The sequence below is a fragment of the Callospermophilus lateralis genome, chromosome 2 (assembly GCF_048772815.1).
Source record: "Callospermophilus lateralis isolate mCalLat2 chromosome 2, mCalLat2.hap1, whole genome shotgun sequence".
Classification (NCBI taxonomy): domain Eukaryota; kingdom Metazoa; phylum Chordata; class Mammalia; order Rodentia; family Sciuridae; genus Callospermophilus; species Callospermophilus lateralis.
In genome coordinates, this window is record NC_135306.1 from 119,851,393 (window position 1) to 119,879,004 (window position 27,612).

The following is a 27,612-nucleotide window of genomic DNA, read 5'->3' on the forward strand; positions in this document are numbered from 1 at the left end:
TCTTTACATACATTAATGCTTATAAATATCTGTCAGTATTGGTATTAATCCATTTAATAAACAAGAACTTAGCTGAGAGATATTCATTAGCTTGTCCATGATTGTATATCCCCTTTTTTGTGTCTCTTCTGTCAATGCACAGTGCTATCTAACCTAGCTCAGAAAGCAAAGAGTTATCCCAAAGGGTATTACTATACTCTTGCATGTTGTTGCCACCTAGATGGCATTTGTAATTAAATCTTCAAAAAGTCATTTCACTGTTATATTTTGCCAGCTACTTCAGATGATTGAGAACAGGGTAAGAAACGTGAATTCAGTGAGCATAGAGCCATTGCCATACTTCATTTGCTGTGAAATTAATCCCTGGGTCAAAAGTAGTGATGTGTAGAATCCATGATAGTGTAAGTCCCCACACAGTTTTGGTAGCAGCATTGTATGCAAAGAAGGAAAATCCATATCCAGAAAAGATATGTATTTCAGTAAGAACAAAGCACTGGCCTTTGTGTCATGGAAGCACTCATGTATTCACCTTGCCACCAGGTAACTGCCATATTAGATTCTCAGTATTGTTTTCTTGTTGGCACATTAGGCATTCAGCAGTGACCATAGCCAGTTTGATTTTGGTGAGTGAAAATTCATGTTACTGAATTCATACATATTTCCTATCTCTGCATGGCCACTTTGTTTATAAACTTGTTGGGGCAATGGTGGGAGTGGCTAGTGACTTACGTATTTTTATATAGAACACAAATGTCTTCCTAGTCTATATTCATCTGGAGACCTGTATTCCCAGACCTCCTTGTTACAGATTCTTTAATTGTGTTTTGAGTTCCTAACCAGCCAGCTAAACATGTTAGAGTGTCCCAAAGCCCACCAACACTTCTGACACCAACTATAAGTTTATCAGACCCCATGATCACCCTCGGGTTAAATATTTTGCTAGAAGAACTCACAGAATTCACTTAAAGCTGTTGTTCTCATGGTAATGGCTGATTACACAGGAAGGATTCAGATTAAAATCAGACAAAGGAAAAAACATGTAGAACAGAGTCTTAAGAGAGCTCTGAGTATAAAGTTGCCAGTTGTCCTTTCCCAGTTGGGACTTGTATGCAGGGCTTCTTCTAGGAATGATTTGTGATGATATACACAAAATATTGCCACAATCATGGAAGCTCACTCAAGCCTTAGTTTGCAGAATTTTTATTAGACTTTTGTCACATAGACATGAATAATTGACCATGCTGCTGACCTTGATTTCTGCTTTGGAGGTGGAGCTGATATTCAGCCTAAAGCCATATAATAAAGCCACTTAATAAAATACACTGTTAGCACTTACTATCTAGTTTGGCCCAAGGATTCTAGGTGAACACAGATCCTTATCAGGCAAGACATTCTGAAGGTTTAGAGAATTTTTCTGAGAAGCAGAGGGCAAAGGCCCTATCTCTCTCTTTAGATGAAATGAATTCTTTTTTTTCTTTTTTGGTACTGGAGATTGAACCTAGGGGCGCTTAATCACTGAGCCACATCCCGAGCACTTTTTATATTTTATTTAGAGACAGGGTCTTTTGAAGATGCTTAGGACCTCACTGAATTGCTGAGGCTGGCTTTGAACTTGTGCTTCTCCTGCCTCAATCTCCCCAATCATTGGGATTACAGGTGCGTGCCACCATGCCTGGCTAGTTTTTTTTTTGTATATGTGTGTGATGCTGGGGATTGAACCCAGGGCTTGTGCATGTGAGGCAAGCATTCTACCAACTGAGCTATATCCCCAGCACCAGTCTTGCTCTTTTTAAATAGCTTTATTAAGATAGAATTAATATATCATTCAATTCACCCATTTATAAGTGTACAATTCAGTGGTTTATTTATAGTGTACAAGTTTCACCACTGCCAATTTTAGAACATTTTATCACCTCAAAAGGAAATATTATACCTTTTAATTATCACTTCCTAATTCTCTCAACTTTTCCCTTTTTGCCCCTAACCAACCACTAATCTATTTTGTCACTATAGTTTTCCTTTTAATTTTATATGAATGGAATTATATAATCATTTCTTTATGTATGTATGTGTGACTGGCTTTATTTCACTGAGATAATGTTTTTACAGGTCATCCATGTTGTTGTAGGCATCAGTACTTCATTACTTTTTAAGGCTGTGTAATATGCCATTATGTGGATATACCACAGTTTGTTTATCCATTTATTAGTTGATAAACATTTGGGTTGTTTTCATCTTTTGAGTGTATGAAGAATACTCTGTAGAGATTTATGTATTGAGTTTTTACATGGGTATATGTTTTTATTTCTCTTCGATAGAAGTGAAAATTCTGGGTCTTATGGTAACTCAAACCTTTGTTTGAGTTAAAATGTGTTTGTTTGAGGAATTACCATTGTGTTTTCCCTAACAGCTATGTCATTTTACATTACTACCAGCAGTGTCTAAGGATTTCAATTTCACCACATCCTTGACAACAGTTGTATGTTTGATTCCAGCTATCCTAAAGTGTGAAGAGGTTAACTCATTGTGGTTTTGATTTGCATTTTCCTAATAATTAATGATTTTGAGTATCCTTTTTCAAGGGTACACAGATAGGAGATTCAGTCTCTCTATGGTTGTTTTAGCTGAAGAACCAAAGCTTTTATTAATTATGTCTTTCTCTGTGTGTGATTTTATAGCTTACACCTAAGGTAATTTGACCATCCATATAATGTAGAGCTTTTAAAAGTTTTAAACAACTTCTTGAATAAAATTTGTGTTTTATGTTTTAAAAGCATTACTTTTTTCATAGTTTATATTGGGGAAGGTATGGCAAAGGTGTCTGGAGATAAGGCAGAGTTTCATGTTTATATAGTGTGTGTGCTTATTTTTTGAATGAAGGTAGTTACTTGGCCTCTCTTGTTTCAGTTTCCTTGTCTCTTAAGTGAAAATGACAGTGTCCCCCCATTGGAATATAAAATATAATACAATTGCATGGAATTGCACATAGTTAGTATTCAGTAAACTTTAGCTGTGATGATGTTGTTCATGATAATGATAATGATTAATTGACCCTTGAAGATCAAGTTCAGACTTTACTTATTTTTGTTGTTGGGTCAAACTCAGTAAGTGCAATATCCTCAGCTCACAAACTTAGATTTTAATTAAGTTTTCTTTTTTCTTAATATATGAATTTTATCATAGAACGCATAGATAAGATTTTGATATACTATTATACAATAAAATATTAACTGCTGCCTTCTTTGCCCTACTACTTTTATTGATTTTTCAGTTTATGGGAAAAACTGATGGAGATTATTATACTCTGGATGACATGTTTGTCTCCAAAGCAGCTGAGAGACAACATCTTGGTGAAGAGGAAGAGAACCAGAGGAAAAGAGCTATTGCTGAGCATCAGAGTCTTGCTGCACAAATGGAAAAATGTCTTTATTGTTTTGACAGCTCTCAATTTCCTAAGCACCTTATTGTTGCAATAGGTATTAAGGTAAGAAATATGACATTTATTGATCTAATGAGAAGATTTTATAGTATATGTAGATTTGCCTCTTTCTTCATATATCTCTAAGATTCCTAAAGAATGTCTTTGTTTTTTCTGTGTTTCAATATTTTTTCCATCCACAATTCCTCCATAGAAAGTATAAATATTAAAATGACATGAAGCTCACATCTTGAGTGATTCTATTTTATTGAGAGGAGCTACTGGGAAGTGATTAAGCTGCAGACTTTGGAATCACATTTCTTGACCTCAGATTCTGCCTCTATCATTTATCAGCCTTGTGACATTGTACCAGGCTTAGCATTAAAGTCACCTCAGAGGGGTTCAATCTGAAGTAGCTTCACTTTCTTTTTATACTTTCTCATAAAACTTGTTTCTTCATATAATAATAGCTCACAATTTGAAGATTTTTACTACATTTTTAAACTTGGTTATTAGACCTCCACTCTAGTCATCAAACTTCATGAACAGATGTAGCTTTCCCTAGCCATCATATAGCAGTCATCTGGTTCTGTTCCTTGTACATAATAGGGCTTTATTTCAATTAACATTTATTCTTACATTAGGTAAATATTTTTTTGTATCTGTAAATCTAATTACTTATGAGAAAAGTGGAGAATTAGGTATACTTTTGAAGATTGTGTTATAAGGAAATAGAACAGAGAATAAACAAAGTAATAATGGTCCTAATTTAAGAGACAGTTAATTTTTATAGAGCAAATATAGTAAGGAAATGGGATAAAATGATGGTGGAGTATATAATTTTTTAAAAAGTAGACTTCTGAGGTATTTTAGTAAGTTGTATAAGATGAGAAAGAGCAAGAGATATGAAGTTATGAAGGAATATGTTTCAGGAAGGGGCATCAGTGAGTGAAAAGTCATGAGGAAATGAGTTTGGCATTCATAGAACAGAAAGAAGGCTGGAGTGAAGTAAGAAAAAGTGATAGTTTAAGAAGCTGAAAGAATGAATGCTAATTTCAGGAACTGGTAGTTTGGGGAATAGACACAAACATTTATTTATTTGTTTATATACTCTTGTCTATTTATGTGGGCGTGAACCCCACCCCCAATCTTTAATATTTTTAGATCATTAGGATAGTCAGTTTGGGTTTTAATTTCTTTTATGTAATAAATATTTATTCCCCTTTAGTGTCATTTATACCTTTAAAAAATATAGGAATAATTAAACATTAAGTAACATTTAACATGTTTCTATAACGCCTTAGAAGTTTGGGGATTATTTTACATGACTTCATTTTTTCTAGTATACTGAAAATAGTCTGTGTCCAGGGAGACAATATTTTAAATATTGATTACAAAGAATTTCATCAATTTCCTACAGTATCTGACTGCCTGTCTCACCCATTTTAACTATAGATCATTTTCTTCACCTGGACAAACCAGAGGTCTTTCTCTTTAGTAAGTCACATATGATTGTGAGTTTCCCTTAGTGAGTCACATATGATTGTGAGTTTTTAAGGAATTACTTGGAGCCTAAGGTGAAATAGCAAACAGTATTTCAGAGCAATTCAATAGTTTTCACTGAGCTTGAATTTGTAATATTTAAAGTAATAAATCCAAGTATGTTAATGAGGTTATATTAGTATTACTTAGAATCAGACAGTTAATAACTTTCTGATCATCCCTATCCTTTTATTTTTAATAAAAGTTTTTTGTTTTCCTTTTTGTCTTAACATTGTCCTTTACATTTTAAAATGTATATTATTTATTAGAACAGTTTTATATTTACAAAAAATTAAGAAGTTTGTGTATATAGTTTCATATACCCCATGGCTGGTTTCCTCTATTTTTAACATTTTGTACTAGTACAATACATTTTTAATAGTCAATTAATAATTACTTATATTGTTACTGAATAGTTTTTTCACATTTCTACCTTATATCCTCTTTCTCATGATCCACCCTAGGTTTTATATTACATTTAGGAGTCATGTCTCCTTAGGCTTCTCTTGGCATGGACAGTTCCCTAGACTATCTTGTTTTTGATAACCTTGATAGTTTTGAGGAGTACTGCTTAGACATTCTTTCCTCTATTGGAATTTGTCTAATTAGACTGGGATTTTACTATTTGAAAGGAATTCCACAAAGCTAAAATGCCTTTCTTATATCAGTGGTACATGCTGTCACATGACATGTCACTGTTGGCATCAACATTGATCACCTGGTCGAGTTAGTGTTTTTCATGTTTCTATATCTGTTGCCCCTTATCCCTCCCACCATATATACCCCTTGGAAGGAAGTCAGCCCACGCAGCCCACACTCAAGCAGTAGTGATAGGTCCTCTTTCTACATTAAATAAAAAACTTGGAATTTTTCTGCACGGTAGTTTTATCTCCTTTTTCCTCATTATGTATTAACTCATTTATACTTATTTAGTGTTTTGTCTTGTAGTCTAATACTGCTTTATTTTATTGTTCAACATGGCTATTGAGAATTCTTTTAGTATTCATTTGACATACTCCCATCGATGGGGTTTTTTGTTTTTTAAAAAATCTTTTCTTACTTTTTGACACTATAAAGTGCTTCAGGTTCATCTTGCATTTCTCCTAGCTGAGTCCTAGAGTTGGCCACTTCTTCAGTGAGTCCATATTCCTTGTATTGGAGAATGGATCAAGATCAGTATACTTAGGTGTGCTCATTGCTACTGGCATGGTGTTCTTTTAGTCCCTCTGGCAGGAGGAGTAAAAAGATACATATGTGTATAAGCTAGTAGATACATTTATCTATTACTGTTGCTCTTTGTAACCATCTGTATGTATATCAAGCTAAATGTGAATTCATATTGATATCTTCAACTCTTAATCCATTACCACAGGAATTATTCTAGTTTCCTCTCTATGCTGATCTGTAAATTCTCACCCCAACAGTGAATATCCAGCTACCCATCATCCATTTACTTAATCATTCCATTCCAGTTCAATTCTATCAGAATTGCTAGGTTGTACTCCTGTGGGAAGCAACTTTTTATACTAGAGTGCAGTGGTTGTATCTAGTTATATCCAAAAGGCCTTTAGTCTGCAGACTCCACTTATTTCTAGATTCACTTAGGTCCACACCTTTTGCTTTGTATTCTTTTCTTTGAGGTTATTTTGCATATTATAAAGCAATTAGATTCTCTTGTTATAGCCTACATTCCTTACTGGAATTACTTAAATTTTCTTTTTAATCTCATATATGACGATTTATTCTTTGTGCTTTAAAATTCAATGGGTTTTAACAAATACATAATGTTACATATCCATTAATATAAAAATGATATTTTTACTGACCTGAAAATTACTGGTGCTGCACTTGTTCAGACATCCCTGTTTCCCCCTGAACTCTTGACATCTTCTAATCTTTTTGATGTCTCTACTGGCCTTTTTAAAATGCCATATAATTTAAATCATAAGTGATGTAGTCTTTTCAGACTGATTTATTTCACTTTATAATATGCATTTAAGGTGCTATCACATATTTTCATGGCTAGATAGGTATTTCTTTTTATTGCTGAACAGTTCTCCATTCTGTGGTGTACTAGTGTGTTATTTCACCTATAGCATCCTATTTGCTTCCAATTTTTGGCAATTATGCATAGAGTTGTTACTAACATTTGCATATAGGTTTTTATATATACAGAAGTCTTCAAATCAATTGGGTAAATACTAGTTGGATTTTATGAAGCTTTCTTAAGCTTTGTAAGAAACTATATTCCAAAGTGTCTACCAATTTTGCATTCCAAATAGCAGTGAACAAGAGTTTCTATTATGCCACATATTTGCCAGCATATGGTATTGTCAGTTTTTTTGGATTTTAGTAATTCTTTTTTCTATTTTTTCCACCTTTATTGAGTTATAATTGTTGTAAGTAAACCACACATATTGACAGTGTACAGTTTTTTGATGTGTGTACCTTTGAACCATCACCACAATTAAAATAATGAATATATCCACCATCCACCAAAGTTTCACCAATTTTATAGTAATATTTTGTTGTTTTTGTGGTACTGAGGATTGAACCCAGGGCCTCATGCATGGTAGGCAAATGCTCTACCACTGAACTACATCCCTAGCACTTTTTAAATTTTTATTTTTAGACAGGATCTTACTAATTTGCCGAGGCTGGCTTTGAATTTGTAATCGTCTGCCTGAGACTCCAGGTAGTTGGGATTATATGTGTGTGCCACTGCTCAGCTTTACTGTTGTTTTATTTGCAATTTTCTGAAAGCAAGAATGTTGACCATCTTTTCATATGCTTATTTGCCATCTCTATATCTTCTTTGGACAGGTGACTGTTAAAAGTTTTGCCTTTTTTTTTTTTCTTCTTTTTTTTTTCTCCCTTTGAGATAGAGTCTCACTAAGTTGCCAAGGCTGACTTTGATCTCCTGGGTTCAAGTTGTGTTTCTGCCTCAGCCTCTTCAGTAACTGGGACTATAGGCATGTGTCACTGTGCCTGGAAGCTTTGCCCATTTTTAATTGTTTTCTTGTTGAACTTTAAAAGAGACCTTTTTGTTGTTGGTTGTGGTGGTAGTTGTTTTGTGTGTTTTGTTTCACATATTTTGGACCCAAGTCATCTATAAGATATCTGTTTTGCAAGTATTTTCTCTCACTCAGTGACTTCTGTTTTCATTGTTTTAAACATTGTTTTGCAGAGCAGAAGTATTTAATAGAGTTCAAGTTACCAGTTTTTTCTTTAATGGATTGTGCTTTTGGTGTTATATCTACAAACTGATCAAACTCAAGGCTACCTAGAGTTTCTCCTATAATTCTAGAAGTTTTGTGGTTTTTGCATTTTGTGGAAGGTATAAGATCTGGCTGGAGGTTCATTTTTTCTTTTCATATGCCTATCCATTTGCTCTAGTACCAATTGTTGAAAAAGAGTTCTTTTTGCATTGACTGTTCTGTGCTTCTTTGCCAAAGGTCAGTTCTCTATTTGTTTGGGTGTATTTTGGTGCTCTTTTTTTTTTTCATTGATCTGTTTACCCATTCTTTCACCAATACCACATTGTTATATCATTACTGTAGCTTTATATTAAGTCTTGGAATTAGGTAGTGGGAGTTCCCCAACTTTGTTCTTTAATATTGCTTTGACTTGTCTGGGCCTTTTGCATTTCCATATGAAAATTTAGAACTATTTTTTTAATATCTGCAAAAAAAATTTTGGGATTTTGATTGAAATTACATTGAATCTATAGATCAATTGGGGAAGAATTGATAATAATATTGCATCTTCTAATCCATGAACATAATGTTGTTGCATTTATTTAGATATTTTGTTCTTTCTTTTGTCAGAATTTCAGTTTTCTCCCCTAGGTCTTATACATATTTTGTTAGATTTATACCTAAGTATTACATTTTGGGGGTGCTATTATAAATGTTATTGTATTTTCAGTTTCAAATTTCCTATGTGTGTTACATCAGAAACCAATTGACTTTAGCATCTTAATCTCATACCCTGTGATTTTATTATTATCACTCAGTAGTTCTAGAAATTCTTTTGATTTTTTATGATTTCCTACATAGACTATCATGTCATATGTGAATTTTGTACTTTTTGTGATATGGTTTTTAGTATTTTCAACAAACTATGGGATTTTTTTTCCTGTAAAGAGTCAAATAAATATTATATTACTAAGTAATATTTGTGCTCATTCTTTAATACTCTTCCATGATCCCACTCACCTACTTTTATTTTGATTTAGAAAAAGAAACAAAACTTTAATAATTCATTTAACCATCAAACTTGTTTATTGAGCATGTATTGTATGTTAGGCCCTTGGTTAGGTCCTAGATATTTAAAGATGACTAAATTCCCTCTAGTCCCTATAGTTTTATGAGGGTGCAGATATCACATAAGCAGATCAGTTTTAATGAATGTGTATAGGAGTGTTATGGGAATAAAAAAGAATATTTAAGTCACTGTAGAGTATCAAGAAAGGCTTCCTGGAAGATACAGGTCTTGTGATAGTTTGATGGTAGAATAGGAGACCGGATAGCATGAGCAAAGGCTCTAAAATGTAACAAAAAATAAGAGAAAATAAGATCAAGCCCTTTTGCAGAATATTATTTATGCTTCTCATGAAACCTTTTGTTTAATTGACTTTTTGTATATGTACTAATTGACCTTTTTTTTAGAAAAGACAATTTGTATATAATGGAAAATTGCACCAGATATTAGGTGATTCACGTCTGTAAATAAACAGCTTAACCAGAGCAACAAAGTCATCCTAAGGTAATTTCCTTTCTCTCTTAGCTGGGTTAATTATGTTTTCTCAGCTAATGAGAGAAGGAAAGACTGATTAACAGGCATCATACTCATACTATTCTACCTGGTCATGCCGTGTATCTTATATTCTTTCAAAGATTGTGTTGTTTCAAGAGCTTTGAAATTATATAGCTCCCTTAAATCAAGGATAAAGTCATTCATTCTTGCCCTGTCTTGGGGAATCTTAGTTATTGTGTGATGTGTAGCAATGAAAATTGAAATTTGTATTCTAAATATCCAGTTTATTAAATGTCGTTTTCATCGTTTTCACCAGGTGAAGTGTTGTACATCTGTAATTCTAGCTACTCAGGAGATTAAGGCAGGAGGATCACACATTTGAGGCCAGCCTGGGAAACTCAGTGAAACTATGTGAAAATAAAATAATAAAAAGAGCTGGAGGGTATAGTTCAGTTTTAAGTTTAAAAATCTTAAATTAAAAAAAAATCTTTTAAAATATTAAAATAAATATATGTCTTGTAAACAAGTATACTTTGTATAAATATTCATTTTCCCTACCAGGGGGTGCATGTATAACAACTAAGAATAAATAACAATATTTCACTTTTGGAATTTCCCTCCACAGGTTTATTTATGTTTACCCAACTTCCAGTCTCTTACTGAGGGTCACTGCTTGATAGTCCCTTTGCAGCATCATCGAGCAGCTACCTTATTGGATGAGGATATCTGGGAAGAAATTCAGGTCAGCATGATAATGCTCATTAGTCATCATATAGCTCATGAGCAGATTTTGCAAACTTTCATGATACGTTCTAACAGGTTTTATACCTTTGCTCAATGATTTAGTTTCTTAATTTTCAAACTTGTATTTTCATTGTTGTATATATCTGTGGTTATAGTGTTCCCAGTGTACCCTACCTTTTAATATTGCTTCCTATTACTCAGTGTTTTGAAAACTTATTATGTGACAAAGTAACAATTATCTTTACCTAAATCAATCTTAAATTTCAAATAAGTACTTGGAGTAGCATGAGATAATCATTCTTACCATAGTAAGCTAGTAAATTTCAGCCAAAAGGAAAGAAATTTTCAGATAACATAAAGAAATTTGGGAGTCAGTCAGCAGTTGCTATATTTTCCTATAATGAATCCATTTTCTTGCTGTGGTGATTTTGTTACTAGCTTTATTTTTTGTCTCTTTCCTTTCATAACATGGCCCAGCTTTTGGATTCAGGAATCTGTTTTAGTGACTGATTTTTCAAGAGATTGAAAGGCCCAACATGGGTAAAATTGTTGCTAATTATTTCAAGACCTCATAATGATGGGATACAGGTGTGGGTGGTGTCGGGGGAGAACATGCATATTTTTTTAAATGCCCGACAACTAAATAGAGATTACAGCAAGCACTAGTTAGAAATGCTAGTTGGAAAGGACTATTGTACATACTAGATTTTTCAGAATGCTGTTAAAGATGCCAAATGAGATATTTTGGCTGTATTTTATGAAATTTAGCCTCTTACTCCCTGTGCTTTTAAAACTGATACTGTGAAAGTGAAAAAAGGGGAAATTGTTTTGTTGCATAGAAGGCCAAGTAAGAGTAAGAATGTGGACAAGATTTTTGATGTGGAAAGTTTTTGTTTTCATCCCTAGTGGTGGGTGCCTGTAACAGTAGGGAATTTAAGGGAAAACAACAACAAAAACAATGAGAACTTGGTTTTTAATTATTGTAGGACTTTTCTGGAGTGTATTTTAAAATTGATTTGACTCAGAATGAAATACAGTGCCAAAAATATTTAAGTAGTTATGAGAATCTAGTGTGTATGCCTTATAAATTTTTGTAAGAAATTAAACTATTTGATGAAAAACATTGAGGTGAATATAGAAGAAATTTATTTAGTTCAACAAATATCAGATATTGAGTACATGAACATGGTATTTTAGTTACTATGAGAAATACAGATGTAAAATCATTCATTATTTCTGTACAAAGGTATAATATATTCTGGTACAGGTTACAGTATAGTTTAGCAGAGTTTTGTAAGCTGGGTATATTATGGAAAATTGAGTGAGGGAGGAAAAGACAATTGTTTTATGCAAATAATGGTAGTAAAGCTCTTTCTGTGTAGTAAAGGAAAAAAATTACTAGCAGTTCAATTATTAAAGGATGGTGAAATAATGAAATATGTGAATCTTAGCATATTTGAAGAAGTGCAGTTTGCTTGGTTTTTGTTTTCACTTTCATATAGGCACAATTCAAATTAGTTGAGTAACTATTAGAATATATTTCTTATAATTATTCCTCTTTCGTTGAATGTATTTTAAAAAGTAACTTGACTTAGCACAAAATATTGTTTGCAAAGCAGGAGCTATTTAAATGTAACTTTCATATTTAGAAGAACATTCAAAGGTAAGTTTTATCAAGAGCATACTTAATAATCACAAATTTCAAATAAGTAAGATTCACAATGTTAGTTTTGTTAAATACATAGTGGTACTTCATTCCATTTAAGTTTATTCTTCTCACTTTGTCAAGTATGCTTGAACATGTGCTATAGTCAGACTCTATGGGCCATTTGTTAAATATCCCAAATTGGTGATATGAGAAAGGAGAGTAGTTCATGGTGGCCCTCACTGAGTGATGTGGTGGGGCCATTTCACTTGGAAACTGCCAGTGTTGGCCTTTTGTTCTTTCTTTTGGGCTATTCAGATCCTCCAGAAAAGACTTTGAATCTCCAGCCTGTACTGTCTAAGCTTGCTTACCAGAATTAGGGAGATGAGTGTGTTAGAAAGCAGAGGATGACAAAATGTTGAGTATTTAAGAACATTAAGTAACTTTTCCTGTTTTCAGATTGTATGCTCTGAATTGTGTCTGCTTTTCCCAGATCGGCTATCTTGAGTTACTTTTTCCAGAGAATAATCTAGTATTCTGCTGGTAGAGAGAGGATCTGGCATGCAAATTGCTTTTTAAAAAACTTTTCATCTAAGTCATCTGTTTTTAGACACACCTTGACCTCTGCATCCCTGAGGCTTTTGAGGGTTCTGTAGGGCATCCTGGGTATCTTCCCTGCCATCCCTGCAGTTTCCTCTTCTCCCCTGAAAGGTATGAACCAGCTTTCTAGCATTTAAGTCAGATATCATGGGATGATTTGATTTTCATTGCATCTTCTCTCATTCTTTTTGTTCAAGTAGATTTATGCCTTTTATAAATTTCTTTTAATGCCATTTTCAAAGGGTTACTCCATGGAGAGAGTAGAGATGAATGTGTGTCTTCTGTTCTCTCTTATAACATTGTCTTTGGATAACTTTTTATTTAGATACAATGTATTTTAAAAACCTAAAAATATTATAGCATTAATGCTGCATAATTAACTTCATGTGGCTCAAGTATTTTTAAGAAAAGTACTTTAAACTTCAAAATTATTTAGTCATATTTAATTGATTTTATAATGTGATAATATAAATTATGACTGCAACAACCTGCAGTATAGTTTATTTAAATAGATTATAAGAAATTTCAGTACAGGTGTATTGATTAAATAAAAATGGGAAATTATATGAATAATAATAGTTTTAAATGTGGAAAATAAGGAGGACTTCCTGTTTTCCCAGTATATTCTACAAGGAATGTAGGAATTTTACATTGTCCCCATATTTTGGAACCTCTATATTTTTCTGAAGTATAAAATAGTTTTGGGTATAATGTGTCAAAATACACTCTACTATCATGTATTTCTAAAACAAATAAATAACATAGTTTTGATATATCTTACAATAACAATGTTTTTATATAACTAAAAATGATTATTATTGAACTACATATAGTATATTTTTATGTTGAACTTGGAGAACATCTTGCTTTTAATGGAATTGATCACCTCAAATTATTTCATTAAACACACAGTTTTAATTTAAGTTTTTACCATATGTAGGTGAGAAGAAATACTTAAGTATACACGTGTCTTTGTTTTCTTCCTTCCCTTAGATGTTTAGGAAATCGTTGGTAAAGATGTTTGAATGTAAAGAATTGGACTGCATTTTTTTAGAAACAAATATGAGCATGAAGAAACAGTATCACATGGTTTATGAATGTATTCCTCTCCCCAAGGAAGTGGGTGATATGGCTCCCATTTATTTTAAGGTATTTGTTGGCAATTTTTGCTTACATACCCATTTTTGCTAAGTGCTACCTTCTGGATATAGTTGTCTTTAGTCATTTTTTTCTCATACATGTCTATAAATTATGACTGCAACAACCTGCAGTGTAGTTTATTTAAATAGATTATAAGAAATTTCAATCCAGGTGTATTTATTAAATAAGAATGGGAAATTACATGAATAATAACAGTTTAAAATGTGGAAAATAAGGAGGACTTCCTGTTTTCCCAGTAAAATGAAGTATATTCTACAAGGAATGTAGGAATTTCACATAGAATGAGCCAGGTAATCCTACAGACCCATGCTTGTTCTGTTAATTTAGTTGAGAAAGAGATTATTTTACTTCCAGTATAATATGTGTATCAGATTTTGTATAGTATTAGCTTTTCATTGAGACAAATACTGAGAAAATAACTTATTGGAGAAAAGATTTATTTTGGCTCATGGTTTCAGAGGTTTCATTTTATGGTTACTCCATTGCTGAGGTCTGAGATGAGGGAGTACTTCATGAGCAGAGCAAAGCTGCTCAACTCATGGTAGCTAGAAAGGAGAAAGAGAGAGAGAGAGATAGACAGACACAGAGAAAGAGAGAGAGAAGGAGACAGAAGAAGGGGCCAGGAATAAGATATACCCTTTCAGGACATGCCCACAGTTACCTACTTCCTCCATCTGGTTTCTACTCCCTCCCAATAATGCCATCAGATTATGAATTCATCAATGGATTTATTATTTATGAGGCCAGAGACCTCATGATTTAGTCAACTTTGCAAAGGCCCTACCTCTGAACACTACTGCATTTGGGACAAGGCCTTCAACACATGAACTTTTGGGAGAGACATTTCAGACCCAAACCATAACATCTAACATATAAAGAGGCCAAGCGTAAAATATTCTGCTAAACAAATTTCTATTGAAAGAAATTTGGATTTTTTTTCTTTTTCAAAGAATGTTTGCCTAGAACTATGAAGATGCTGCTATCCAATAGTAATTCATAATTTCTATTTTTGTTTCTCATTTCTCTAGTGAAATCCATGTTTTTACTAAGAAGCATTTTAAGTCAAAATTTGTAGTCATAACTCTAGAAAACTTACCATTGAAAAATGAAACAGATAACATACAAGTAGTACAAATTACAATTGCTGAGACAAGTTATTGATGTAAATATTAGTATTTAATGTCTCATGCTACTTATAAAAGAAATTGTCATCTTTAATGTCACTGCAGCATGCATGCAACTTTTACTAAATGGTATGTTTGATGCTGACCTGATATGTTTTTAGACTAATGGAGATGCATAAATGACAAACCATATGTGAAATATTAACATGTGTGAAGAAAAAGGAAGGTAATGACCTGTGCATTAGAGTCATGTGATTGCACCTGAAATGAAGTAAAATTTATTAATATGAGCTGTAAATTACAATTAAAAAGATTATGAGATCTTTTAGTGAGCTGGTAAAATTGATTTTCTTTTCAGAGATCTTTAAAAACACTTGGATCATTTGATTTAAAGACTTAGGTTATTAAAGTATAGAATAAGCCAGATAATCCTATAGACCCATGCTTGTTCTGTTAATTTAGTTGAGAAAGAGATTATTTTACTTCTAGTATAATATTAAACTTCCAGTTTTAAATTACTCTAATTAAAGACTTAACACATTCAGGAAAAATGTCCTATCATATATACTATACTCTGTAATTAAGTCACCATATTGTTTTATTTCAAATGATCTCTTTGCTTTTGCTATTGTATTGTTCATTTAACAAATAGCTGTTTCTTAGAAAGCCATAATGGAATCTGATGAAGAGTGGTCCATGAACAAGAAGTTGATTGATCTGTCTTCAAAAGATATCAGAAAGTCTGTAAGTATTATTATTTTTTCTAATACAAAAAATTAGTTTTTAGGAACTTCATTTATTTCCACATCTTATTTGATGAATAGACCATTTGGCTAAGTGATAAAGGTAAAATAACCAGTTTCACAGTTTATTTGTGACATTATTTACATCCTACCTGGCCTACAAAATGTTTATTTGTTTATGGAGAGGTTATTTGTTCAAATGAATGTTTCTTCCTGACCATTAGCCCCCTGTTGTTGTATTCCCCATAATTGGTTAATGGCACTGATCAGAATCTACCATGAGGCCATCAGCCCTGTGGGATTGAAGTGAGAAGGACATTATTGTTACTGAAATTATTATTATTATTATTTAAATCTATTTTGCTTTTATTAACAATCATTGAAGTAATACTTTCCAAAATAATACATTTTTCCCCAAGTATTTTATCTAATAATTTCTAAAGTATTTCCTAATTAGACCCCATAATATGCCCACAAAGCAGGAACTACATTTTTACAAACTTGCTTAAAATTTTATATGAAATAATAGTCATTGTCTTTTTATAGTAAAAACATTTTTTAAAAAAGCAACTGTCAACAAGATTCACTGGCTTAGTTATATCCACTAACTGAAAGAAAAAAAAATCTTCAAATATATCACCAATCAGAATCTGTTACTGTACAGATTTTAAGAGGTTTTGAGTCAGTTCCAGTGCAGAAATAAGGCCAAAACGTTTCTTTAAAATCATCATCAAAAGTGTAGAGAAGAGCTCCATATCCATATTATAAAAGGAAACCTCACCCATTTTGGAGTCTAAAAAAAAAACACCAGTCTTACTAGGTATTATTTTTGGGAGAATACTAATTTTCTTAGAACCCAATGCAACATAATTAGTCTAACTACATTGACCAATTCCCCATAATCCATCCTGTACTTCAATTGTTTGACTTTGAGTCTTCCTTCTTCTAGAAGAGTTAAATAGTCCTAACAGAGACAAAATGATCCACAAAACCTAAAATAATTTATTACATGGCCCTTAAAAAAAAGAAGAAGAATGTGTGGAACTGCTGGTCTAGTAGATTGACTGGAATATTTCCCCCCCTCATTTTTTCTTTTGAAAATCAGACTCCTGCAACATAGGAGTCTGATAGGATTTCTTATTGTACTTATTATATCCTGGTCAAAAGCTTCAATTTCATTGCAATATTAAAGACACTTAGTTTTAACTCAGAGGTAAAATATTTCTACAGTATTTTTCTCTTCCATTGTTGTTGAATTGAGCCAGATAATATATTTAAGAAACAAAACAAACCACAAACCAAAATAAATCTAAGTATTCTATATACTTTTATCCCTTATTAGTCTATATAAAAAAGTGAATGTGTATATATTTTTGTACTATTTTCATTTCTTTAATCATAATTACCCATACCATTAAATATGCTTTTAGAAAACTATTTTAATGGGAACTGAAAATATTTTAAAGCAGAATTTTTTCATAGTTCTTTTGATTATTTTTATTGGTGCATTGTAATTATACAAACAGGGGAATTCATTATGCCACATTTGTCCATGCATGTAGTATCATTTGATCAATCTCATTCCCTAGGGCCCGCCTTTCCCTATCCTCCTCCGTTTATCCACTTACTTTATTCTGCTAATCTCCATTCTGATGCTATTATTATTATCATTATTTTAATTAGTACATTATAAATGTGTATATATGTGCAGGATACATTATGACATACAGGGACATAGCATAATTTGGTAGATTTTATTCCTCAGTACTTCTTGATGCTCTCTCTCCTCCCTCCCTCTCAACCCCCTTCTATACTCTGTTGGTCTCATTTCTGTTTTTATGAGAGCTCCTTTTTTACCCCTCTCTCCCCCGCAGCTTTTGCATGTGAGAGAAAACATTCAATACCTGACTTTCTGAGTCTGGATTATTTCACTTAGAATGATTTTTCTCCAGTTCTATCCATTTACCAGCAAATGACATAATTTCATTCTTCTTTATGGCTGAGTAGAACTCAATTGTGTATATATACCACGTTTCTTTATCCATTCGTCAGTTCATAGGCAACTCAGGGGGTTCCACAAGTTGGCTGTTGTGAATTGCACTGCTATAAACATTGGTATGCACATATCACCACAGTATATTGATTTTTGTTTTTTTTGGATGAATACCAAGATGTAGATTAGCTGGGTCATATGATGGGACCCATTGTAGTCTTTTGAGGTATCTCCATACTTCAAAGCAGAAATTTTAAAAGAAATGTATTGTTCCCCACTTGATGCACTATATATACAGTTCTATTACTGGTAAACCATCTAGTATTTATTGTTTATTTTTTTAAAGCAAAGATAAATACCAGAATCAAGTAGCCAAGAGCTCTCATTAATTTAACCAATATAGAAAATAAGAAACAGACACAGATCCTTGTAAGAATGGGAGTTGAGCCTGGTGTAGTGGATCACAGCTATAATCCCTGCTACTTGGGAACTGAGGCAGGACAGTCATAAGTTTGAGGCCAGCCTAAACAACTTCTTGTCTCAAAATAAAACACCAAAAGGGCTAGAGATGTAGCTCAGTGGTAAAATACCCCTGGACTTGGAGAAAACCGCCCTAAGTGAAATAACCCCTGGGTTCATTCCCCAGTGATACAAAGAAAAGAAACATCATTAAAGCATTTCAAAGATAGTAACCATTGCTTTTACTAAGGAATCACATAGTTCTATATGAGACTCTTAGGGAGTAGTAGATAGGCAAGGAGCCAGATGACCTTGTGAGGTACTTCTTAGCTATAGGCATCTATGGTTATTAGATGAAATTGTGAAGAGAACTTTATGTAAGAATAATTCCAAAGGAGGTCACATTTTTAGGTTAACAGGCTTTCCAGTATCTTTTAAAATAGTGTTTCTGAACATGAAGTAAAAAATCTTGAGTTATTTTAACATTTTTTTTTTGCAACTGAAAAAGCTTTATTATTCTTCTTTTAAAAGCTTTATGTCCTTAGTAATTTTGTAGTTTTTTGATTATTTCATTGGAGGTAGAGTGATTTTGTTTTTCACTGATTAAATTTTTGTTGTATAATGGATACTGGCATGTTTCTTATTATGAGTTTTGTTTGAATGTTATGTTTTTCTTTGCTATATGAATATATGATTTCCATTTTCTGCCAATTTTGTTTACTTTCTCTGGGTCTTTGATTTCTTGTAGTATAGTGTGAATCCTGTGACATGTGGCAGGTGATGGAAATAGATCTGAATGTTGAATGCAGAGGAGTTACATGATAATGAATAAATTGTTGAAAAATGGTCATTTTTCACGGCTATTAAGATTTCATGAGAAAGTGTTTTAAGGTTAATTTTGTGGAAACTATAGCAATTTTAAAAATCTAACATTTAATGACACAGTTTTTAAATTAAGGAAGATACTTTTCAAGGAACATTTGGGTTTACCAGAGACCTTATAACTCAAACAAAGAGTCAGAAATTAGAGCTAGAGGAAAGGGGAGAAATTCAGATACTACTGTTTTTTTCTACCTCAAATAAATTTTGGCCTATAATTCTGACTATACCTTTAAAGAGTAGTACCAGAGTTCCAAAACAATCTTTTCTCTGGTGTCCAAGGCAATAAAAAGTTCTAGAATATGCACAAATTTTTGGTATTAGAGATATTGCGTGTGCTGACTAACAACCCTGCTAGCAAGACTGCAGACTCTACTGTTTGTAGCCTGGGAGAAATAATAAAAAAAATAAAATATGCTTGTGACATAACTCTCTTTGATACAAAAGTAGTTGCATATTCATTGTGTCATTTTAGCAAATATGACATAGGTTGTTGAGCCATACACACACACACACACACACACACGCACGCACACGTTTCCTACTGCTGCTAGAACTAATTACCATAAATCTAGTGGCTTCAAATACATTTATTATCTTATATTTCTGGAGATCACAAGTATGAAATAGGTTTCACTGGGCCAAAATCAAGGTGTCGGCATGCCTGCATTTGTTCTGGAGGCTCCAGGAAGGATTCCACCTCACCTTCTCCATGTGCTAGAAGCTATCTGCATTCCACAGCTTGTGACTCCTTTCTTCATCTTCAAAGTGAAGAGTGTAGTGTTATCCAGTCTTTCTCTGATTCTGGTCCTCCTGCTGGGCACAGTGACTCATGCCTGTAATCTTAGCTGCTTGAGAGTCCATGGCAGGAGGATCACAGGTTCGAGGCCAGCCTGGGCAATTTAGCAAAACACTGTCTCAAAATAAAAATAAAAAGGGCCGAGGCTGAAGCTCAATGGAAGAATACCCCTGGGTTCCATCCTCAGTATATTCAAAAGAAAAAAAAAAATCTGTGATTATATTGACACCCCACCCCCCACCCCGTCAATCTGCATAACCCAGGATAATTTCTTATTTCAAGATCATTAGCTTATTCATGTATATAAAGTCCCTTTTGACATTTAAGGTAACATATTCATGACAAATAGAAGACTAGGAAATTGACATATTTTGGCAGGGCATTATTCTGCCTACAATAGTATGATACAAATAAAAGAAAAAAAGGGTACTATCATCACAGATAACTTCCTGAAGTTATTTCTCACTGTCAAAGTACTGTCTTTTAGTCAACATAGTTCCATAACCTCTTTTTATCTATTTGGATTCATTTTTCATACCTGGTGATCTACTTTAGATGGCACAAATGTTCTAATGGAATATTCTAATGATGCTTTCTATCCTTTTTTCATTGACCAAGTTTGCACAGAGCAGCCTTGTATGGGAGATAGCAATGAAAGTAATAATCTTCTGTGTGCTAAGAATTGGGCTAGCACTTTACATAATTGTCCTATTTGGTCTTCATAGAAAACCTCTGAACTTTTCATATTTCTCATGAGACTCAGAAATGTTAAATAACTTGCCTGAAGTCACACACTTTTAAGAAGCAGAGATGTACTTAGAGCCTTCTTTTTTTCTCTTTATTAGCTTTATTTTTTCTAATTATCAAGGTCTCACATTATTATATTAAAAATGTGGAAATTTGAAAAATATAAAGCCACAAAGTGGTAACCAGTTGTTCTTCATTTTGTTTTATACTATTTTGTAAACTGATTTTTCGTTCATGTAACAGGAACATCCCTTTCTTACCCTTAATTTTTTTGCTTTATAATATTTTAAGGTTGCACCTTTTTCCACCATACCAAATTGTGCCCTTCCAAATTGCATCTTCCTGAGGAGAGACTCCAAAATTCATTTTTTTAAAGAGAGAGAGAGAATTTTTTAATATTTATTTTTTTGTTTTCAGTGGACACAACATCTTTATTTTATTTTTATGTGGTGCTGAGGATCGAACCCAGCGCTCCACACACACCAAGCGAGCGCGCTACCGCTTGAGCCACATCCCTAGCCCTCCAAAGTTCATATAGTCAAGTATGTGACTAAGTACCCAAATGAGTTGATAATGTAAAAGAATTGGAAGGGGAGAATATTACTATAAATTGACCCACTTGAGGATAATTTCTAGTGAAAATGTTAGGGCTTAGAAGGAAAACAGATGTACTTAACTGATAGAGAAAGCAAAAAATAATGTTTTTTCCCCTTCAGGATATAGCTTAAAATACTCTGTGTGTGTGTGTGTGTGTGTGTGTGTGTATGTGTGTTGGGGGGAAGAAGAGAGGGAGGGAGATATGGATAGATAGAAGAAAGGGGGGGAAAGAAGGCTAAAAATTAATCCTGTAGATTTTTCAAAAATTAGGTTGATAAACTAAGCATTGTTATACTTATCTCATCAGTTCATTAAAAAAACTGTGATTGTTCTTGTTTATCATGGTCAAGATTTCAACGATATTGTAAACAAAGTTCAAGTATACAGCCAGGCCCCTCTTCCAATTCTGCAATGTTAAGTAAAATATGAGAAAATATATGCTTATTTTTTATTGTGCAGTCTTAGGAATAACTATTCTCTGATTATAAAAATATTTTAAATACCTTATTTTTTCCTCAAGAACAGGAAAATAATTGACTTTGATTATAATTGCAAGGTATGATGGAGCGATCTGGCTGAAAGGCTACCAAAATGCAGTCTTTTACTTTGAAAGTTAATTCATTACTTCAGTGTCTATAGAATTGGAAATTTATTGTGTACATTTGTCTTGAAGGATGTTTAATTACTCTCATGTTAAAGAGCAAGAAAAATAATTAAAGGTAACTTTCTGGTTTTGTACTATATTTCATGTGTGATTTGTCTGCTTGCTTATTTAGGTACCCAGAGGCTTACCTTACTTCTCTGTGGACTTTGGCCTCCAAGGAGGGTTTGCCCATGTCATTGAAGATCAACACAAATTCCCTCATTACTTTGGAAAGGTATACTAACAAATATGATTTATTCCAGAGGTTAGCAGTTTGGTTAACACGTCTCTTTGAAGGGAGATCAAAACTTTGGGTACAATATACAATAAATTGATGAGTACTGCTCCAATCAAGTTTTAGAGAGAACCCAGAAATTATTAATAAAAATATCCTAGAATATTTATAACAGAGGCAGGAATGCCACTTTGGAACCAATGCCTCTTAGAGTTCAATGGTGATTGTAATATTTTCCTCTGGAATCAGACAGTCTTGTACTGAGAATGGTGATAATTGCTAACAATTGTTAAAGGCTTACAGTGTGCCAGCTACTGTTGTAAGCACTCATTTAATGCTCACAATGACTATTTTGTGGATGCTGTTATAACTCTCATCTTATAGATGAAGAAACTGAGCTACAGAGAGATTGTGTAACTTCCCCAGGGTTATACACTGATAAGTGACAGAACCAAAGTTACATATGTTCATGGTTGAACCAGAGAACAAATCATCTCACCTCTTCATTGATAGTTAAGCAAGGTACAGTCCTAGAAGAACATATAGCTCATTTCACAGATAGTTTCTGGGAGGATATTAGGAGGATGTTTGGTTGCCAATACTTTCTTTGAGAAAAAGATTACCTTCTGGGTATATATTCCTCAAATCAAAGGTCTACTGAGTCTCTAGGAAGTATATAAGTTAGTGTGAGGAACTAGAATAAAATTAATTCCACAATTGAAACTGAAAAGTCTGAGTAATAACTCAGACACCAAAAATTCTAGAAGTGACCTTTTAATCTAGTGTAGTAAAGGCCTTTCTGCTTATATCATTTTTATGTACTGGTGCCTCCAAAATTAGAGGGGCCTTGATGAACTCTCAAGGTTCTCTCTTCCTCCTTTCCCCTCACTTTCATCTCCTGCTTAAGACCATCTTCTACAATTGATAAGAATGTGTCAAGAGTCTGAACTATAGAAGTTTGGATTCAGAACTTACTCTTGTCCTTAATGGGTTAACTAGAGGCCAAAAATTTTATGTATCTTTGAACTGTTGCAACATATTACAGAAAATTGTTTGAGAAATTTTAAGAATTTTTTTTCAATTAGCTAAAAAGAAATTGTATTCACTGCTCTGAACAATTCTCTTGTTATTATTATTCTATGGTATTTTATAACTAAAGGTTCCTGAAGTCTGGGTTTTTCTATTAAACTTGATTCTGGTTGAAAGGAAGTAGATTTTTCATTTTCTGCTCATTTAAATTTATTTTGGAGATTACTACCTCACTTCAGATTTTTAAACTTCAGATGTATTATGGTTGATAAAAACTGTTTTACAATTAAAAGGAAAGCTTCCCGGTTGAATTATATCACTGAGCAGCTTTCCTCCAAATTATTTTTTCAATAAATAGCCTGTGGGCCCAAGAACTTCCTTCAGTTTTCTACTCAAGCAGTTGTTCAAGAGATTATTAGGATGGCCTCTCTCCATTAACATCTGAATCAGTAATAGAACCAGAGTCCATCCTGATATACACATAAGATAAGCTTGATGTTTTATATAAAGACTATTTCAGATAAACCCATAGCTAGGCTTTTTTAAACTATGATGCTAAGTTGAACTGAGGTCAGGAAACTCTTGGACTAAATCCAAATTTGCCTTATTTCCCTTGATATCTTATATAAACCACTATCTCTTTTAGACTTTTGATTTCCCATTTCTAATGATTAGAGTTTCTCTTTTCCTTGAAGCTTTTCCTGATTTATCCAACAAAGAATTTTTTTTTCTTCCTGTTGAGTCTCCAAATGGCTGCTTTGCCATTACCTTATTCTGCTTTATAAGACAGTCCTGTGTGTATAGTTCAGTAACTTCTCATTCTGGATCCCACCACAGCTCCATACTTTTATAAGCCCTTTGACGACAGCTGTTATCTTTAGAGTTATCTTTATATCCCCTGTAACATATGGTATTTGCATGGGCTTAGTAAGTCCTCGTAGTATACCAAGGTGAAGAACCTATGACTTAGATCATGCTATTTGTCTAATATGTCACTGCACAGCCCGGCAGAGCTAGAATGAATATGCAAAATTTGACCCTTAGTCCCATGTTTCATACCTCAATTAACCATTTACCATGCTGCCTGCCTTCTTAAGCATTGTAAATCTCCCCCTTATCTTTCTGTACCTAAATAGTCAGATACATAAATTTGATTAATTTCTGTAGCATAGGAGGAGGATCATGAAGATGATACTCTAGAATAATAAGCACAGAATCAAAAAGCTATTTCCTTTCAGAGTGTGAGAAAGTAACATTAAAAGAAAGTGATTAATAATTTTTAATTCTATGTTTATTTAAATTAGTATTAAAATACTAATTTTCCTGGAAAAAAATATCTAGCTAATAGTAGGAGAAACTGGTTCATAAATATGGGTAACAAAAAGAACATTAACCTATGATTCAACTGCAATTGAGCAACAAAGTTAATTGATGCAAGGTGATTTAACTTTTCTCTACACTGTTTATCAGAGCAACTAATATTGACCAAATATAATTAAATTTCACTTTTTCTCCCTCCCTTTTGCTACTATCTTGAAGATGTACTAATAAGCAACAAAATGGACAAATTACTTGATAGGCAACATAGCTAGAACTCTGAGAATCACAGAATTTGCATAATTAGAATAATTGGCAATAAAGATTTTTGCTCAGAATAATATTTATGCAATATTTAAACATTGTCTTGGGGAACTACTTAATGTTATATTTAATAACAGACCAAACAAAGGTTTCATTCCTGATTTCATTATTATTTGTACATATAAGTGTTTTATTTTTCTCATTCTTTAAAAGGAAATCATTGGTGGGATGCTGGATCTAGATCCAAGACTTTGGAGGAAAGGGATCCGAGAAAGCTTTGAAGACCAGAGGAAGAAAGCATTGCAGTTTGCTCAGTGGTGGAAACCATATGACTTCACCAAAAGTAAAACATGCTGAAGTGTACCTCTCTTTTTTAATTTCCTCTTCAGAATCCATTTAATTTCTATTTCCATTGCGTCTAACTGACAACGGAGCCTCAGGTCATAAGGAAAAAGCAGAAGGAGCAGACTACTCTGGGTCTGTGTGACAACTGTGCACTGTTGGATTGTGTTGTTTTCTCCCACATTTGCTTCTGGGGACTTCATTGTCATGACTGTGGATTAAGAACTGATGTATTGGATCACCTGCTCACATTCCTGTCCTGTACCCATTTCTTGGTGTTCTGAATTATTCACTTATCTAGAGAAGTTTTTTTTTTTTTTAAGAAATAGATAGGAAATATAGCAAATCCTCGATTTAGAGGAAAATGAGTGTGCTTTAAGGCAAAGTCTGTTGGTTGGCTTATTTTGTAATTTTTAGACTAAGATTTGATGTATTCAGTAATAATCAAAATTTATTTTCATAAAATTTTATAGAAGAACTCTTAATTTTCTACCAGTAGCAAATAGTATTGCTATTATTCTCTGTATTAAAGGAAGAATATCCCAAAGTGTTAAATATTAAATGATAATGAAAGTATAACATTCACAATTCAAATGTTTCTGGATTTTAAAATAGTTTCTGAATTTTGGTGATTTAAAAGGTAATGGTTTTAAATACCATAATTTATAGTTGTTTGGTATTTGTACAGAAGATGCTGTTTTTAGCCAAATCATTTTTTGGGGATTATATTGATTATTACAAAATCTTAAATAATGATAACATTGTAAAATGCCAGGAGCACATTTTGTTGTATCTTACTTGATCAAGTCCACTTAATTTTTATTGTTCTAAACACACTTGGTGTTAAGATAAAAACCTGTATGAACAAAATATGGGATTTTGTTATGAGTGGACCTACTTTTATATATCTACATATGGAAGATACTGTTGTGCAGTAACCCTTTTTCAAACATGTTGGTTTTTGGAAATTGAACCTTGACATTTTGTCATGAAATGTTGAATACCTGGAATCAGTGTGAAGCATACTTCAGAGTAAATCACATTTATTTTTAATATTGGCATCCCATTATTTTGTTTATATATTAAAAAGGGAAAACATTTTGTATTCCTTTTTTATTTCACAAATGGGTTAAAGTTTGATGGTTTTAGTTTTTCACTACTTCTAAATTGAATTTAAGTGTATGTGTGTGTTATCAAATACGTGCTTAACAGTATTGCATTATTGCTGTTTTCTAACTTGGCTTCATCCTGAAGTCCTGAAGGAATCTCTTAACATTCATTTATTTAATCAGTGAGTTACCAAACATTTCGTTGTAGATTACTATTTTATATCTGTTTTTTTAAAAATTAAAAGTACTTCTTCCACCTTAAATTATCTTACATTTTAGGGGAGAAAGAGACTTATACATAATTATAGCACAATATGATAAATTCTAAAATGAGATATATGCCAAATATATTTACATATAGTGCTATAAAGTACTTCTTTTTACATACCTGATTTTCATTTTCAGCTTAAGACCTTGCTGTTTCACTGAGGGAAATAGAAGCAAATAGTGTCCTGCATTTATAGCCATGTACTCTACTTTTCCTCTTGGTGACTAGAAAGTATTTTGTTGTTCTTGAGCCAGTCCACTTGTTTATGAACTGGATTTCATCTCTTTCCATCTTTTCAATCCCCAGTTCTCTCTATTTTCAGTTTTTTTCTACTCTTTACAGGGTTATTAGCATACAAAAACTTTCTATTCTATATCAACAACAAACCCTGGCATCATATTCCCACTAGCCATTTCTGTAGTTGATAACAAAATATATTTCTAAGAAGTCTGTTTTATCTCCTTTACCCTTTTCCTGTTTTCATTACAGACTTCATCTTTATTTATGCTATCAGACTTCAGGTGAAGGTCATCAGTGACTTTCCTCATTAGCAAATCTAGCAGTGAATGCTCAATGCTCATCTTACTAAACCTGTCAGCACACCGATGACATAGTTGATCATTTTCTCTTCTTTAAACTTTCTTTACAGTGTCTCTAGAATAGTCTTTTTATTTATCCTTTTTCCTAACTGCATTCTCCCAGTCTTCTTTGCTGGGTTCTTCTTTATTTGCTCAACCTCGAAATGTTAAAATGCCCAGTTTAAGCCTCACCTCCCACCCTTTTAAATGTTTACTACACTTGTAAGATAATCTCATTAAAATGGTGGTAGGTACCTTTTTAAAATTGTTTTGCTTATTCAACAAGTTTGGTTTTTCAAGATGCCAACCAATGTTATTCAAGCAGGGGATACATTGATTAGTAAAACAAAAGTCCTTATCTTTGGAGAATTAACATAGTACCAGGAAAAGATGGACAATAAATGTTAGACAAAATGATAAATTAGTTAGAAAATGCCAAAGTTGATATATTACTATGGAAAAAAAGGCAAAGGATAACAGACCCAGGGGGATATCATTACAACTTTATATCTTCATTCTTAACAAATTTGACATCTTGATTGTATTTGTGTCTGTAACAGATATATCCAAACGGAACTTCTGATTTTCCCCCTGTTACATTTATTTATTCCTGCATAA

At 32.9% G+C, this 27,612-nt stretch overlaps 1 protein-coding gene across 2 annotated transcripts in view; it reads left to right on the forward strand.

The window, feature by feature from the left end:
* The window catches only part of Cwf19l2 (CWF19 like cell cycle control factor 2), a 92,767-nt gene extending 66,675 nt beyond the window's left edge, over positions 1-26,092 (forward strand). The window contains exons 13-18 of one of the 2 annotated variants that reach the window (XM_076843805.1): positions 3,272-3,484; positions 10,344-10,460; positions 13,701-13,856; positions 15,656-15,736; positions 21,986-22,087; positions 24,911-26,092. In XM_076843805.1, the coding sequence (XP_076699920.1) occupies positions 3,272-3,484; positions 10,344-10,460; positions 13,701-13,856; positions 15,656-15,736; positions 21,986-22,087; positions 24,911-25,054 (813 nt within the window). In that variant the 3' untranslated portion in view covers positions 25,055-26,092. Of the gene's footprint in view, positions 1-3,271; positions 3,485-10,343; positions 10,461-13,700; positions 13,857-15,644; positions 15,737-21,985; positions 22,088-24,910 lie in introns of those variants that run through there. The other variant, XR_013090271.1, reaches the window with a different exon arrangement.
* Positions 26,093-27,612: the final 1,520 nt, after the last annotated feature.